Source organism: Vulpes lagopus, chromosome 24, assembly GCF_018345385.1.
Source record: "Vulpes lagopus strain Blue_001 chromosome 24, ASM1834538v1, whole genome shotgun sequence".
NCBI classification, from domain to species: Eukaryota; Metazoa; Chordata; class Mammalia; order Carnivora; family Canidae; genus Vulpes; species Vulpes lagopus.
In genome coordinates, this window is record NC_054847.1 from 13640101 (window position 1) to 13656575 (window position 16475).

At 34.1% G+C, this 16475-nt stretch overlaps 1 protein-coding gene across 1 annotated transcript in view; it reads right to left on the minus strand.

Moving 5' to 3' along the window:
* The window catches only part of DPP10 (dipeptidyl peptidase like 10), a 601399-nt gene that overhangs the window by 424516 nt on the left and 160408 nt on the right, over positions 1 to 16475 (minus strand). The window contains exon 3 of the mRNA XM_041739998.1: positions 1758 to 1853. Within this exon, the coding sequence (XP_041595932.1) occupies positions 1758 to 1853 (96 nt within the window). The remainder of the gene's footprint in view (positions 1 to 1757; positions 1854 to 16475) is intronic.

The window sequence follows — 16475 nt, forward strand, 5'->3', positions numbered from 1 at the left end:
TTAATTTAGTATGCAGTTCACTGCTTAAGTATCTGTCCAGGCCTTTGGCACTTCAATATCAAAGTGTCAGTTATACACAGGAGTAAATGCCTCTTTAAATAGTCCAAGCTCACCTGAGAAGGGAGATGAAGCCCATGATTTTTTGTTGCTTTCCAAAGTCAAAGACTACATTAGTTTCTGCTGTTTGGCCAAAATCATGCTAAATAAAACAGAATGTTCCTGAGCAGTTCAAATCTAATAACCCTGAGTTTCTTCCACAATTTTTATGTCACCTTTGATACAAAATAGAAATGCTAGGAAGTACAAAAATGACTCTAAAATTAAAAGCAGGAGAAAGATTTGTGAGAGGTCCATGCAATATCTGGTAATTATATACCTTTTTCTTAGCCTTCCTTAGCCATAGCGCTCATTTGAACTAAACATACTGTACATCTAAAGTAATCATAGTGCAAAGCAACAGTATGGCAAGTCTCAAATTTATGAACAATTCAAAATATAAATATACAAATGATTTAATAAAATGCTATCTTGTTCTCTCTATCTATAATACCATCATGTACCATCACCATGATACACACTCATCTTTCAGCCAATTTTAACTGTACCTTGAGTTTATCTAAAAATAGTAACACTGGACTTCAATTAAATGCATTCATTCATTTATTCAAATCTTGAGTGCCTGCTGATCTCAAGGAACTGTATCAGTGCTAGGTAAACAAGTATGATTTGGCCTCTGCCCTCACAAACTAAATTACATTCTTTTTATACCTTCCACAAATTATCATTTAATTTGCAGGCATAAATGCACTTAATTAGAATATTAGAGAAGAAAGAATGGACTATATGTGAGATGATCTTTATTAGATAAAAAGGCAAAGCTCTTTTTATCTGTCATACAAATAATTGACTCCATGCCTTGCAAACAAGCAAAGTTATTATGTCTAAATAAAGTGAAGGGCAAAGATTAACAGCTATCTAACAACAGTGATTAGTATGGTCAGGCAATTTGGAATATTCAAGGAATGGATACATGACTTCCTTTTTACCAACATATTTCTCATGACTAGATTTTGCAGTAACGTCCCCTATTACCTCACATTAAGACAAACCACAGTCCATGAAGATATTCAGTGGTTTTTATTTTTGGTTGTTTCTTTTTTAATCTAAATGCTTTTTTAGAACTTTTGATAATAATAAAATCAGAAATAACCCGAGGGAAAGGAGGCAATGTTTTTGCCAAGCCAGAAAAGGACAAAGTGCAATATATTTCCAGGCCACATCTAAGTATTTCAACTTTGCAAAGATCCTTCCTACTTTGTAGCACTGGAGCTTAAAAAGAAAAGCCAAAAAGAGAAAAGAAAATGCATCTGATTGCCTAATTTGAAGCACTTGCTTATATAGGCTCTCAAAATCTATACTTCCACAGCAAGAAGAATTATCCAGAGAAATGTTAAGATTTAAACCATGCTTAAAGCCACATAATTGGTGATCGTGAAGAATAGCAGAGATAGAACAGTATGTCTAATACTTGGAGAATAATTTGATTGATGATCTATCTTAGGAATTAGTTTTATCTCACAAGAGCCAAGATATTAATTTCTGATTAAATAGTGTATTGCTACACGTAATTGTTGAAGCACAATGTCAATTAAAATACTAACTAATAAATATCATTATTTGCTTTAATTTTAATTACATGGAACTCAAAATAAATATAGCACATACAAATTCATGCACATACAAATTCATGCACATACCATTGATCCATCGAGCTTCAGGGTCGTGAAGCACAAAATCTCTCCTGAAGAGGTCTTCTAAAGACAATCTAGTTTCTGATGAATTTGTAAGTTCATCTAAAATAAAATAAATCTGAGATTAGGCACTTATCTCATGTTAGTTTTTAAAACTAATGAGTTATAAAATTTGGAATGTTTTCTTTCAAAGTTATGTTAACTAGAAAACAATACAGTTATCTTCATATGGTCTTTGACATTTGAAGCTTTTTGCTTCATGAATTTTTTCAAGGTATTAAGCTATTTGAAATACTATAATTGTCTTCATCTAGCACAAATTTAATAGAGCAACCAATTGCTATGGAGCAATATATAATATATAAGCAGTTGAAGAGTTCCTGTTCTGCATTGTACCACACATTTTTCAGGGATTAACCATAATCTAGTCCATTACTTTCTAAAATAACTTTGACATATTCTTCTAATGCTAAATTTGTATTTTTGTTATAAACACTAAAGATAAGAGAGTTGAAGATCCTGATATAAACGATAAAGAAAACTTCCCAACTCAGAAGTAAGTTCACCAAATAAACAGAGTGAATACCAAGTTACAGCAAACAATTACCACCAAACAAATACTAAATAGATTTAGGAGTTAAGTATAAGAATTCAAATAATACAAATCCAGAATATTAATAAAAAGCAGACATTTATATATGTCCCTGACATAAAAATTAGTTGCACTCCCCTTTTAAACTCAAGAATCTAGGAAGTGTAAGATACTATGGTTAAGTACCAAAATCAGGCATAACAAACATGCTTTTGATACAAGAGGCTATAGAATATTAGCAGTATTTCATTTTCTTTTCAATGGCACTTTTTATTTACTGTATAAATTCACCTTTGTTACCTCTCAGTGCTGACCTTCACTTCGGTTGGAAATAAAATGTCAAAGATATATACTAACCTCATTAGATATTGTTTTTTAAAAGTTCAGCACTTATTGCAGTGGGAGCTTTGTTTCTTCCAGCCAAAAAGCTGGGGTAAAGAATTAATAATTTCAAATGCAATTTCCTTTCACATGAATCAACCACATATTTAACACACAAAATAACTGCTAAGAAACACCTGGAAATTTTTTTTTTTACTAATGGCGATAATAAGAACTGTATGATCCCAAGGCTAGTATTGGACATTGTGATTATATATAATTTTCAAAACAAAATGCTCCATTTGATAGTCTGTCACATCAGAATATGAACTTTCGTTATTCATTCAACAAATACTGGATCTTTAGTTTTCAAAATTTTAAATGAAATATTGTAAGTTGCTGGAGACCTTTCTATGATCTATCCTGAGGGTTTCACACTTGCAAAGCAAGAAAGAATATGCCAAATGTCAGAATGAAGATGCAGAGTATTGTAGAAGTTCAAAGAAAGGAAGAGAAGTATCTTGCAAAAGGCATCAAAGAAGGTCTCAGTTATAAATAAAATGACCAACTCTCATCCATTGCTGGAGTGAATGCAAAGTGCTATAGCAACTTTGGAAGACAGTTAAGTGGTTAATCACAATACTAAATATAAAATCCAGCATTTGTGCTTTGTGGCATTTACCCAAATGAGTTGAAAACCTATATCCACATATATGAACATTTATAGCAGCTTTATTCATAACTGTCAAAACTTGGAAAAAAACCAACGTGTCCCTCAGGAGGTGAATCAATAAAAAAAACTGTGATATATCCAGATGATGGACTATCATGTAGTGATAAAAAATAAACTATCAGGGCAGCCCGGGTGGCTCAACAGTTTAGTGCCACCTTTGGTCCAGGGCCTGATCCTGGAGACCTGGGATCAAGTCCTACGTCAGGCTCCCTGCATGGAGCCTGCTTCTCCCTCTGCCTGTGTCTCTGCCTCTTTCTCTCTCTCTCTCTCTCTCTCTCTCTCTCTCTCTCTCTGTCTCTCATGAATAAATAAATAAAATTTTTAGAAAAAAAAGAGAACTATCAAGGATGAAAACACATGGAGGAAACTCAAATACCTGTTACTAGGTAAAAGAAGACAATTTGAAAAATCTATACATTATGTGATTCCAACTATGTCATATTCTGAAAAAGGCAAACTATGAAGACTCTAAACATATCTGTGGTTGCCAGGGATTGTGGACAGTGTGGGGGAGGAAGAACGGATGGGTGGAGTGCAGAGGATGTCTAGAGCAATAAAACCACACTGTATGATCTACAATGGTGGATACAAGTCATCATACATTTGTCTAAACCAGGGCACCTGGGTGGCTCAGTCGTTTAAGCACCCTATTTTGGATTTCACTTCAGGTCATGATTTTAGGGTCGCAAGATCGATCCCTACATCAGGCTCCACATTCAGCACTGAGTCTGCTTGAGATTATTCCCCCCATCCCTCTGCTCCTCCCACTGCACTCTCTCTCAAATAAATAAATAAAATCTTAAAAAAAGAAACCCTATATATATATATATACATATATATACACATATATATACACACACCTATTTTTCTTTAAGATTCTTTTTGTTTCTAAATAAATTCCACATATTTTATCTACTGTATCTTTTATGATATAGATGCTTACACATATTTTATTACTACATCTTTTATAATACAAATATAGATATAGATGCTAATATAAAAAATACCTTATAAGGCAAGTACACATACCAAATAATCTTATTTTCAAATAATATTTCAAATTCAAATGATATTTCAAACATGTTTTCCTTTATATAGGCATTAAAATCATATTTCAGGGATCCCTGGGTGGCGCAGCGGTTTGGCGCCTGCCTTTGGCCCGGGGCGCGATCCTAGAGACCCGGGATCGAATCCCACATCGGGCTCCCGGTGCTTCGAGCCTGCTTCTCCCTCTGCCTGTGTCTCTGCCTCTCTCTCTCTCTCTCTGTGACTATCATAAATAAAAAATAAAATAAAATGTTAAAAAAAAATCATTTTCAACCTACCAAATGGAGAATCTTATTAAAATTGACTACATATGCATAGTAAATTTGAAAACTTTAACCACTTTGTAATATTGAAGCTTTTCATTCAGAACTATTTATACCAGTCACATTTTATGTACATTTATAATATCACATCTTTTATTTTTCGTATAGATCCTTTACTTTTCCTATTAGATTTAATCCTTCTTGTATACAGTTTATCATTACCTTGAACAGAATATTTCTCATTCTTATTTCAATATTAAATATTACATATATATGTGTAAGTTATTTGCAGTTTCACATGCAGTTTGAGGTATTTGTTGTGAAAAGAGAGAAAATCCTTTACATATTTCATCCAGTTTCTCTTAAGTACATACAACACCTTGCATAATCAATATCACAAAAAGGAATTAATATTTATACACTCAGAGTTATTTAGATTTGAATTTTACAGGTACTCATTTGTGCATGTATATGGGAGTATGTTTGGTTCTATGCAATTTTATCATATATGACCAGCACCAGTCAAGGTAGAGAAGAGTTCTATCCTGGTGATAGGGACTTTTATTATAGCCTCCCTCTGCAATCACTAGAAAACATTAATCTACTTTCCATCTCTGTTATTTTGTTATTTCAAGAACACTATGTAAAAAGGATAATACAATATGCAACCTTTGGAAATGGGTGTTTTTCACTCAACATCACTCTGAGATCCACCTAAGTTGTTGAGTCTATCAATATTCTGTTTCTTTTTTAGTCCTGGGTAATATTACAGGGTATGAATGCACCACAGTTTGTTACACCTTTTATTTGTTGAAGTACATCTGTGTTGTCCTTTGTAGTTTTAAGTTATTATGACTATTGCTTCTATAAGCATTTCTGACAGGCTTTGTTTGAACATAAATTATTCTTTCCTTGGGATAAATGCCAAAGTATGCAACTGCTGAGTCATATGGTAAGTATATGTTTAGTTTTGCAAGAAAATGTCAGAGCTTTTTTGGAGTAGTTCTATCATTTTGCATTTTCAAGAGCAATATATAAATGATCACGTTTCTCTTCATTCTTGCCACGTTTTGTGTGTGTGTGTGTGTGTGTGCGCGTGTTTTAATTTAGCTATTCTGATATCAATGTCCTGATATACCATTGTGGTTATAATTTACATTTCCCTAATAACTAATAGGAGACTATTTCCCTCATAGTCTCCATCTTGTCTTTTCAAAGGGACTTTTCCAGAGAAAAAGTTTTTTAAATCATTGTGGTCCAGTTTATCAATTTTTCCTTTTATAAATCATACTTTTGCCATCAAAGCGAAGAATCCTTCACCTATTAGAAGATCCTGAAGATTTTCTATGTGTTTTTCTAACAGGATCATAGTTTTATAATTTACATTTTGAGGCATTTTGAAGTACTTTTTATATGTGGTTTAAAGATTAGTTTGAGATTCATATCTTATTTAAGTGTTATTCTACTACATGCCCAATTGCTCCAGCATCATTTGTTAAAAAGCATTTAGTTCATATTAGTGAATTATTCCATTATGTTGGATGTCAAAAACAATGTTGAAAAATAACGGTGCTAATGACACACCTATCCTTTTCTTTTACAATGGCACCATCTTTAATATTTCATTATATGATAATATATTTTTTCTAGAATTTGGGTAAGGAATGTCTATCATTTGTAAGCAATATTTTTTTTACTATGTCAGAATTTTTATTTGAAATTATTACTATATCATAATGCAATTCCAGATTCTCTCATGTGAACGTATTTTTCCTCCTTTAATGTACTAATATAAAAACTATATAAATGAGACTTCCTATTTCTGGTCAACTTCTATCTTTATAACCAAGCCCAATTGGTCAGGTGAATTATTATTATTGTATACTCTTAGATTAATATGCAAAAATATTTACTTAAATATTTATATCTGTGTTGATGAAAAAAATTACACAATCTATTGTTTTTTTTCAATTTGTATCATACTCATCACTAGTTATTTTAATATTACAATATATTAAATGTATTTTAACTTTTCCTGTGACCTGTAGTAACTTATTTAAAAAAAAAGAATTTTTCTTTTAATTTAATTGTACCTGGAATTGATTTTAAAGTCAACTCATCAAAGTAATTCAAATTATTGTAGTTAATCTTCCTTTCAAGCAATAATCAGATGTGTGTATGTGTGTGATTCTGATTTCTTTGATTTCAATCATTACTGAGAGAATGAGCTATATACTTCATTCCTATCTTCTTTCCTTTTTCCATTTTTTTTTTCATTCTTTTCTTTAAATTTACCTTAGCCGCTGAGCACTATCCCTGAGGTCTCCTGAATTTTTCGGTCCTGTAATAAAGACTTCTGCCTACATAGAATGAATAAATAAGCTTCTCATTTAATACCCTCCCAAGTTGGCTTCCATCCTCTATCTCCTGTCTCTTCAAATCTCTTCATAATCTTTTGGGGGTGCTTATCCTTTGCAATTAATCTTCCATTTTCAAAAATGCCTTCCAAACCATATTGGGTACTAGTATTTTCACTCCACAGGGGAAAAAGCCCCAGCAAGGTTAAATGTGACAAAGATTAGGTGGGTAGTAACAGGCAAGACTGAGGCTGGAACCTCTACCTCTCTGAATTGCTCTTCTGTCTCTCAAAATAAGTTTTCTCTCCTCATCTTCTTTAAGACTATACCAATTACATCTTCTTAAGAAAAACAATGTACAGTTCTATAAACATCATTTTAAGAATATTCTTACTCTCTTTTAGCCACAAGAACCCTTCCCCAAATTGAAATTTGGCTATTCAGCATACCCTCTCCAGACCTTATTAGCATTTCTTTCTGGCCCAACTTGACCAAAAAAATACCATTGTCATTGCCCTTTTCTTTTCTCAGAGTGATGTCACAGCACTCACTAAGAAGTAGAGCTGTTTGTATGTTTTCTACAAGAAAATTACCTGAAACATGTCAGCAAAATTCCAAATTAAACCTCTGTTCACTGCTGGGTGCTATTTCATGTCACCACTTCAGGAGCATTCCCCATCACATCCCACCAGCAAACATTTATAACATACTTTAGAACCTAATTACATAGAAACTTAATTTATATTAGAATCATCTGGAGAAATCTTTTTTTTTAAAGATTTCATTTATTTATTCACGAGAGATACACACACACAGAGGCAGAGACCCAGGCAGAGAGAGAGAAGCAGGCCCCATGCAGGAGCCGGATGTGGGACTCAATTCTGGGTCTCCAGGATCAGGCCCTGGGCTGAAGGTGGCACTAAACTGCTGAGCCACCCAGGCTACCCAAATCTTTTATTTTTAATCTGGAGAAATCTTATTTGATACATTTTTAACAATTTTCTCTGTATTTTAACATGAAGGCTTTACTTGACAATAAAGAATCATGGACACCATTCATTCATCCCAAATCATTTACATTGAACACAAAAAAGGTATATCAAAGAGAATTGGTAACAGAATGTGAACAATTTTTAGAGATGACCCCCTCACGTAAAGTGCATTTATTATAAATCTTCATAAGAGGACGCATTCCTGGAATGCCACAAACTACCAAAACTGGAACAGGAAGAAATAGAAAACCTGAACAGGCCAATCACCAGGGAGGAAATTGAAGCAGTCATCAAAAACCTCCCAAGACACAAGAGTCCAGGGCCAGATGGCTTCCCAGGGGAATTCTATCAAACATTTAAAGAAGAAACCATACCTATTCTACTAAAGCTGTTTGGAAAGATAGAAAGAGATGGAGTACTTCCAAATTCGTTCTATGAGGCCAGCATCACCTTAATTCCAAAACCAGACAAAGACCCCACCAAAAAGGAGAATTACAGACCAATATCCCTGATGAACATGGATGCAAAAATTCTCAGCAAGATACTAGCCAATAGGATCCAACAATACATTAAGAAAATTATTCACCATGACCAAGTAGGATTTATCCTCGGGACACAAGGCTGGTTCAACACTTGTAAAACAATCAATGTGATTTGTCATATTAACAAGAGAAAAACCAAGAACCATATGATCCACTCATTAGATGCAGAGAAAGCATTTGACAAAATACAGCATCCATTCCTGATCAAAACTCCAGAGTGTAGGGATAGAAGGAACATTCCTCGACATCTTAAAAGCCATCTACGAAAAGCCCACAGCAAATATTCTCAATGGGGAAGCACTGGGAGCCTTTCCCCTAAGATCAGGAACAAGACAGGGATGTCCACTCTCACCACTGCTATTCAACATAGTACTGGAAGTCCTCGCCTCAGCAATCAGACAACAGAAAGACATTAAAATTGGCAAAGAAGAAGTCAAACTCTCCCTCTTCACCGATGACATGATACTCTACATAGAAAACCCAAAAGCCTCCTCCCCAAGATTGCTAGAACTCATACAGCAATTTGGTAGCGTGGCAGGATACAAAATCAATGCCCAGAAATCAATGGCATTTCTATACACTAACAATGAGACTAAAGAAAGAGAAATTAAGGAGTCAATCCCATTTACAATTGCACCCCAAAGCATAAGATACCTAGGAATAAACCTAACCAAGGAAGTAAAGGATCTATACCCTAAAAACTATAGAACACTTCTGAAAGAAATTGAGGAAGACACAAAGAAAAGGGAAAATATTCCATGCTCATGGATTGGCAGAATTAATATTGTGAAAATGTCAATGTTACCCCAGGTAATTTACACATTTAATGCAATCCCTAACAAAATACCATGGACTTTCTTCAGAGAGTTAGAACAAATTATTTTAAGATTTGTGTGGAATCAGAAAAGACCCCGAATAGCCAGGGGAATTTTAAAAAAGAAAACCATAGCTGGGGGCATCACAATGCCAGATTTCAGGTTGTACTACAAAGCTGTGGTCATCAAGACAGTGTGGTACTGGCACAAAAACAGACACATAGATCAATGGAACAGAATAGAGAACCCAGAAGTGGACCCTGAAATGTACGGTCATCTAATATTCGATAAAGGAGGAAAGACTATCCACTGGAAGAAAGACAGTCTCTTCAATAAATGGTGCTGGGAAAATTGGACATCCACATGCAGAAGAATGAAACTAGACCACTCTCTTGCACCATACACAAAGATAAACTCAAAATGGATGAAAGATCTAAATGTGAGACAAGATTCCATCAAAATCCTAGAGGAGAACACAGGCAACACCTTTTTGAACTTGGCCACAGTAACTTCTTGCAAGATACATCCACGAAGGCAAAAGAAACAAAAGCAAAAATGAACTATTGGGACTTCATCAAGATAAGAAGCTTTTGCACAGCAAAGGATACAGTCAACAAAACTAAAAGACAACCTACAGAATGGGAGAAGATATTTGCAAATGACATATTAGATAAAGGGCTAGTTTCCAAGATCTATAAAGAACTTCTTAAACTCAACACCAAAGAAACAAACAATCCAATCATGAAATGGGCAAAAGACATGAAGAGAAATCTCGCAGAGGAAGACATGGACATGGCCAACAGGCACATGAGAAAATGCTCTGCATCACTTGCCATCAGGGAAATACAAATCAAAACCACAATGAGATACCACCTCACACCAGTGAGAATGGGGAAAATTAACAAGGTAGGAAACCACAAATGTTGGAGAGGATGCGGAGAAAAGGGAACCCTCTTACACTGTTGGTGGGAATGTGAACTGGTGCAGCCACTCTGGAAAACTGTGTGGAGGTTCCTCAAAGAGTTAAAAATAGATCTGCCCTACGACCCAGCAATTGCACTGTTGGGGATTTACCCCAAAGATTCAGATGCAATGAACGCCGGGACACCTGCACCCCGATGTTTCTATCAGCAATGTCCACAATAACCAAACTGTGGAAGGAGCCTCGGTGTCCATTGACAGATGAATGGATAAAGAAGATGTGGTCTATGTATACAATGGAATATTCCTCAGCCATTAGAAACGACAAATACCCACCATTTGCTTCAACGTGGATGGAACTGGAGGCTATTATGCTGAGTGAAATAAGTCAATCGGAGAAGGACAAACATTATATGTTCTCATTCATTTGGAGAATATAAATAATAGTGAAAGGGAATATAAGGGAAGGGAGAAGAAATGTGTGGGAAATATCAGAAAGGGAGACAGAACATAAAGACTCCTAACTCTGGGAAACGAACTAGGGGTGGTGGAAGGGGAGGAGGGTGGGGGGTGAGGGTGAATGGGTGACGGGCACTGAGGGGGGCACTTGACGGGATAAGCACTGGATGTTATTCTGTATGTTGGGAAACTGAACACCAATAAAAAATTAATTTATTAAAAAAATTAAAGAACGAAAAAAAACAAAAAAAAATCTTCATAATAGGAAATTCTGAAACACTACCTATTTCCTAATATAGCAAAATAATACTTAGACTTAATATCCAACCTCTTTTGGAGTGCCCATCTAGGTAGCTCAGTTGGTTACACCCCCAATCTTGGTTGGCCCTTCGCTCCCTCTCTAAAATAAGATAAAATAAATAAAAAGCAGTTTAAAAAATAAAAAAAAAATAGATATAGAAATCTTGTGATTTTTCCCCCTGCTTCAATAATATGTGCTTTCATTCTTAAAATTTACATTATGAACTATAAAATTCTTTAACTGGTAATTAACAAATCTTTATTCATTTCCTAGGTGATAAATTAAGAAACAAAGAGAATTTGGGATTGTGTATCTGATCTCAAATGACATAAATGTTGACATTTGGTCTGTTGTAAGTGTTTCAGCATCCCAGTTAAAGAAAAGGATGGGGAAAAATGATGGAAAATAAGAAGGGAACTAATGCTTCAGCTGTTAGATAATAAAAACTTTATGGTCTGTTGACTGGTTAGGAAATATACAAACAACAAATATTTTGCATAGGTCTGGAATTTATCCATGACTATTATACAAAAAGGGGTGGCAGGGGTGTTATCATTTCAATGAATTTTAAAAACTCACCAATGTTTAAAATGGAAATGTGCTACAAGAGTAGTCTACAGTGACACTAAATGTAGAAAATGAGAACAATCTGTAAAATTAGACAGAGATTTAAACATTGCAGTTGGAAATGGAGGTGGTGGTATGGTGGCTATTGGAAGAGAAAAGAGAATCACATGAACAGAAAGGGGAAACAGTTTTGTACTTCTTGCGGGAAATTCTAAGTACTTGATTAGATATTTCTTATTAGTGTGTTAACAGGAAATTATTTCCAATAGGATTTAAATTAAAAGAAATATTTCTGAACCTGCGATGTAAGAGTAAACTAGATACAAAGTAACACAATTAGTTTCTATAAAGAGAAACCAAGAAGTGAAAGTCATAAATTAGTTTTTCTTCGGTTCAATACTAAAGCATTTTCTTTTTTCTTCTAAGATTATGCAGTCAACTTATTTCAAAAGGCCATTTAAAAGCAAGATTGGATTTTTGGAAGAAAGCACGCAAATACCAGTAACAGTCTATGATCTTAAAAGACAGACTAGAGCAGAAAAAAAAAAATGAAATGAATTATTTAATGTCAGTTGTAGCACTGAATTCATGTTGCCAAAGCTGAATGTTTTAGCTAAGATTCTGTATTTTGTAACTATTTAATGAATGATTACTCTGTTTCCAATTCTTTTTTTTTTTAATATACTTGACCTACAATGTTACATAAGTTTCAGATGTATAACTTAGTGACTTGACAGGCTTATGTATTATGCTATGTTCACAGCAAGTGTAGCTACCATCTGTCCCTTTACATCCCTATTACAGTATCATTGACTGTATTCCTTATGCTGTGCTTTTTACTCCTAGGACTTTTTCATACCATAACTAGCGGCCTATTTCTCCCACTCCTCTTTACCTATTTTACCCAACCCCCAACTCCTCTTTTCCCCTATCCTCTTATGATGTTTGTCATATTGTGCATCTCATTAGATTTTTGTGATGCTCTTCATTATTATAACTATAACCATAGGGACCCTTTGCTTAACAAATACCTAGGCTTTTATCAGCAACTATTAGTTATTATAGGTTTTTAGACTTTCACACATGGATATGCACTCACATATATACACACATCAGAGAGGTATCTCATATTTAGTTGCAAAATAACTAGAGACATGTTACCCAATATTTAGTGAAGAATAAGGATTATGAGAGGTGGACATTTTTATAAAGGTGTGATTGATTGATTTAGAGAAAGCATGAGTAAGCATGAGTATGAGAGGGAAAGGAAAAATAATCTCAAGCAGACTCCACCCCGACTGTGTGGAGCTGGTTGTAGAGCTTGATCTCATAACCCTGAGATCATGATCTGAGCTGAAATCAAGAGTTGGATGCTTAACTGAGCCACCCAGGTGCCCCCCTATTTCTTTTTTAAAATAAATGAGCAAATATATGGAAATCATTAGGCAAAACATTTGGTTCACTTAAAGTTAGTCATTATCATTATTTTGATTAAAACACTAAAACATATGTCAATATGAAGTAGCCTTAAATTTTATAATTTCAGAACCACAAAGAAAAGTTTCTTTTTTTTTTTATTCTTCTGGACTTTCCTCCTCTTTCATAGTTGTTTCCTTAAGTCAAGATGTTTCAATATGTACATTCTCAGATTTACCCTACCAGAAGCTCAGTATTGAGTTTCTTCTTATAATTAATGGGGGAAAAAAAGGGTAAAATGTAAAATTCATTCAAAAGTCTCTTTTTGGAAGAAGGACAATTGACTATGTTGAATCCATAAGGTCAAAAATATGAATCAACAAATATTAAATTTTTATTCTTTTCAATGAAGGAAACTTCAAGCAGCTTGTCACTTAGTATTGCTGTGAACAACCATTCAGCCATTCATGCAAAAGCACAAAAAGAATTAGTGCATCACATAACATCTGTTTTATAGTCCCAGAAAACTACCTTTGTTCCTTCCGGAATGCTGGGAATTTACTTCTGTATCTCTTTCTTTGCCTTTTCTTACTCCAATATCTTGTGGCAATATCTAAGTTTCTTGAACAAAGAGGTCAGTTAATTCCTCATCACTTCTTTCACCTAGAACTACTCTTGATTGAGATTAACCCAATATCTTATAAAGTCTACTAATATATACTCTTCTAATTGAATGTATTCCCTAAATCAGATTATCTTCCACTGAACATTTGTTCCTTCTTAAGTGTATTTCTCAAATAGCTTTCACACTGAAAGCCATATTTTAATTATAAAAAATGCATATTAAAAATAAGCTATGTGAAAAGCTACAAAAATATGACCAAAGCTGTGTCTATACTAAATAGAATTGAACAGGACAGCTGGCAAAAAAGTTATTCTGTATTTATTTATGTGCCTCCTTCTTCCCCTTTCCCATACTGCCCCTTTTTCACCATACATGGGGAGAGTTTTTAGGAATTTTATATTGACTATGAAATAATGAAATATGGATTCCATGAAATTTACCTCCAATGATACCTTCATCTTCTCTAAGGTCCTCCCTCCGCCCCCCCCCCCACAGACACAATTATGGACCTATTCTCCCATTCTCTATCCTCAAAGAAGGATAACCAATAATGCTGAGTAATAGACATTGGAGCTAGAAGGTCATATGCAAGTTCTAGTTCAACCCTTAACTAGCATATGCCCAATGACACTTTCATTTAGTCTACTTAGGTACCAGTTTTCTCTTGTAGAGAGAAAAGCCTGGACCAAATTATACCATTGCCAGCTATCTTCTAGAAACTCCTATAAGCTCTCTCAGGACAGAAATCAGATGAGGAAGGACTGGGGTTATGTGGTCAGAACTCCACAGTCAGAACAGCTCTGCTTTAATATATTTTTGGCTTCTCCATATAAAATTATATTGGAAATACTATGAACACACACTGGCATGCACATACACACACATACACACATGATGGCCTATGAAGTAGCTTGCATCTCTAAAATCCCCCCTGGTTTCTGTTGTATTTTGTACAACCTTCTCCTTGTTTTCAGCAGACTCTAAGTGCTCATCAAATAAAGAATGTATTTTCAGGTTCTGAAGGACTTATTAAGTTCCACCTCAAACTTGTCATCTCTTGAATAAATAAATCAAGAGCTTTAGGATTTACTCATAGGTTTAATTAGTCAAATTAGTCGATTATTCAAAATGCTAATCATTCTGAAACCTCTTTTTGAGGCCTTTTTCAAATTAACATCTCCTGAATATGAGTAGAAAAGTTAAATATGAGAACTGTACATGCACAAAGGCTTTTCACATTGTGAGAAAATTATGCAATGATGCAGACACATGCAGGCACACTTTCTGGTTATGTCTTTTTTCTTTTTTTTTTTTTTTAACCTTAAAGTGCTCTGGTTCTACTTTGAGCCTTTGAGTTCTTCTACAACTTAGTTTAAGTTCCTCCCACCAGTATACCGTTTGTTTCAATTATGTTACCCTGAGCAAATTTTTGTTTCCTACCCTTATTATTCTAAAGCCCAGGTTTGCAGTGTATAGCTCTTGAACAACTATTGAAAACTTTTTTTAACATTTTCTTTTTAAGCAGTCTCTACACCAAACATGGGGCTTGAACTCACAATCCAGAGATTAAGAGTCACATGTTCTACCGAATGAGCCAACCAGGTGCACCCCCCAAACTCTTCTAGTGAGACTTTTAAGTAGTGTACCATCAGTGATGTTAACTATGTTTTTGTTTTGTTTTTATGTTGTACAATAAACCCACCAACAATTAGCATAATGCAGTGAACCAATATTTTGCAAATGGCCAAGGCACAATATTACAGAATCACACATAGGTAAGAGATCTTTTTAAAGTAAAAGGTGGACCTGTTGGTTTTAATGTAGCAAAGTACTGATAGTTCACTGACATAGTTTCAAATTTCACATGGCAACTAGTTTGAAAATAAATCACTTGCTAAGTTTATAAGGAGGATTAAGGAAGGACAATTACATGAAAAAGCCATCAAAACACATCTTCCATTTCTAAATACATACAATTATGAGACTATGATTCTTTCATATATATCAACCAAAACAACTTACTACAAAAGAATTAACACAGGAGCACATATGAGAGTTCTGATATCCTCTATTTATCTAGACATTAAATAGATTTGCAAACAATATATAAACTAATGTGGTTTGCATTTCATTTTTCTTTTGAAAAATATCACTATTTTATTACATGTTATGTATATTTACACATATAGTTTTATTATTGTCATTTTAAGTGATTAAGAAACATTTTAGAAAATGTCTTAGAAATTATATTTTAATTTCCAATCCAGTAAATGATTACAGATACAACTGATATGCCCAAAAACTATTTTTGAGGTTCTCAAAAATCGGTTAGAATATCCTACACTAAGCTCTACTGTATATACATCATTGTGTATTTTATTATTTTTACATTTCAAACTGCTAAATTTATAGTAAATAATATTCTAGGTCTCTATACATGTGGATTTTATTTTTGACAACATCATCATTTATTTCATCAGATTTGTTTCATCAGATTTAATGATCATACTCGATTATTATTATATTCATTCTCATGAACTTTCACAAAATACTTCTGTTACGTTATCTACTTTTTAATTCAAGAGTGAATAATTGGATAAATCTGTCACTGGTCAGATTTTACTGGAAACCCAGTATGAACTGATTATAAAATATTATGCATGGTATTATAAGCATAGGGAATTGTGTAGATGGTAAAGACATAAATCCTATGCTTGAGATTTCAAATATAATAAAGAATTCATGTTAATCACAGACAGAGGCCAATGCACAT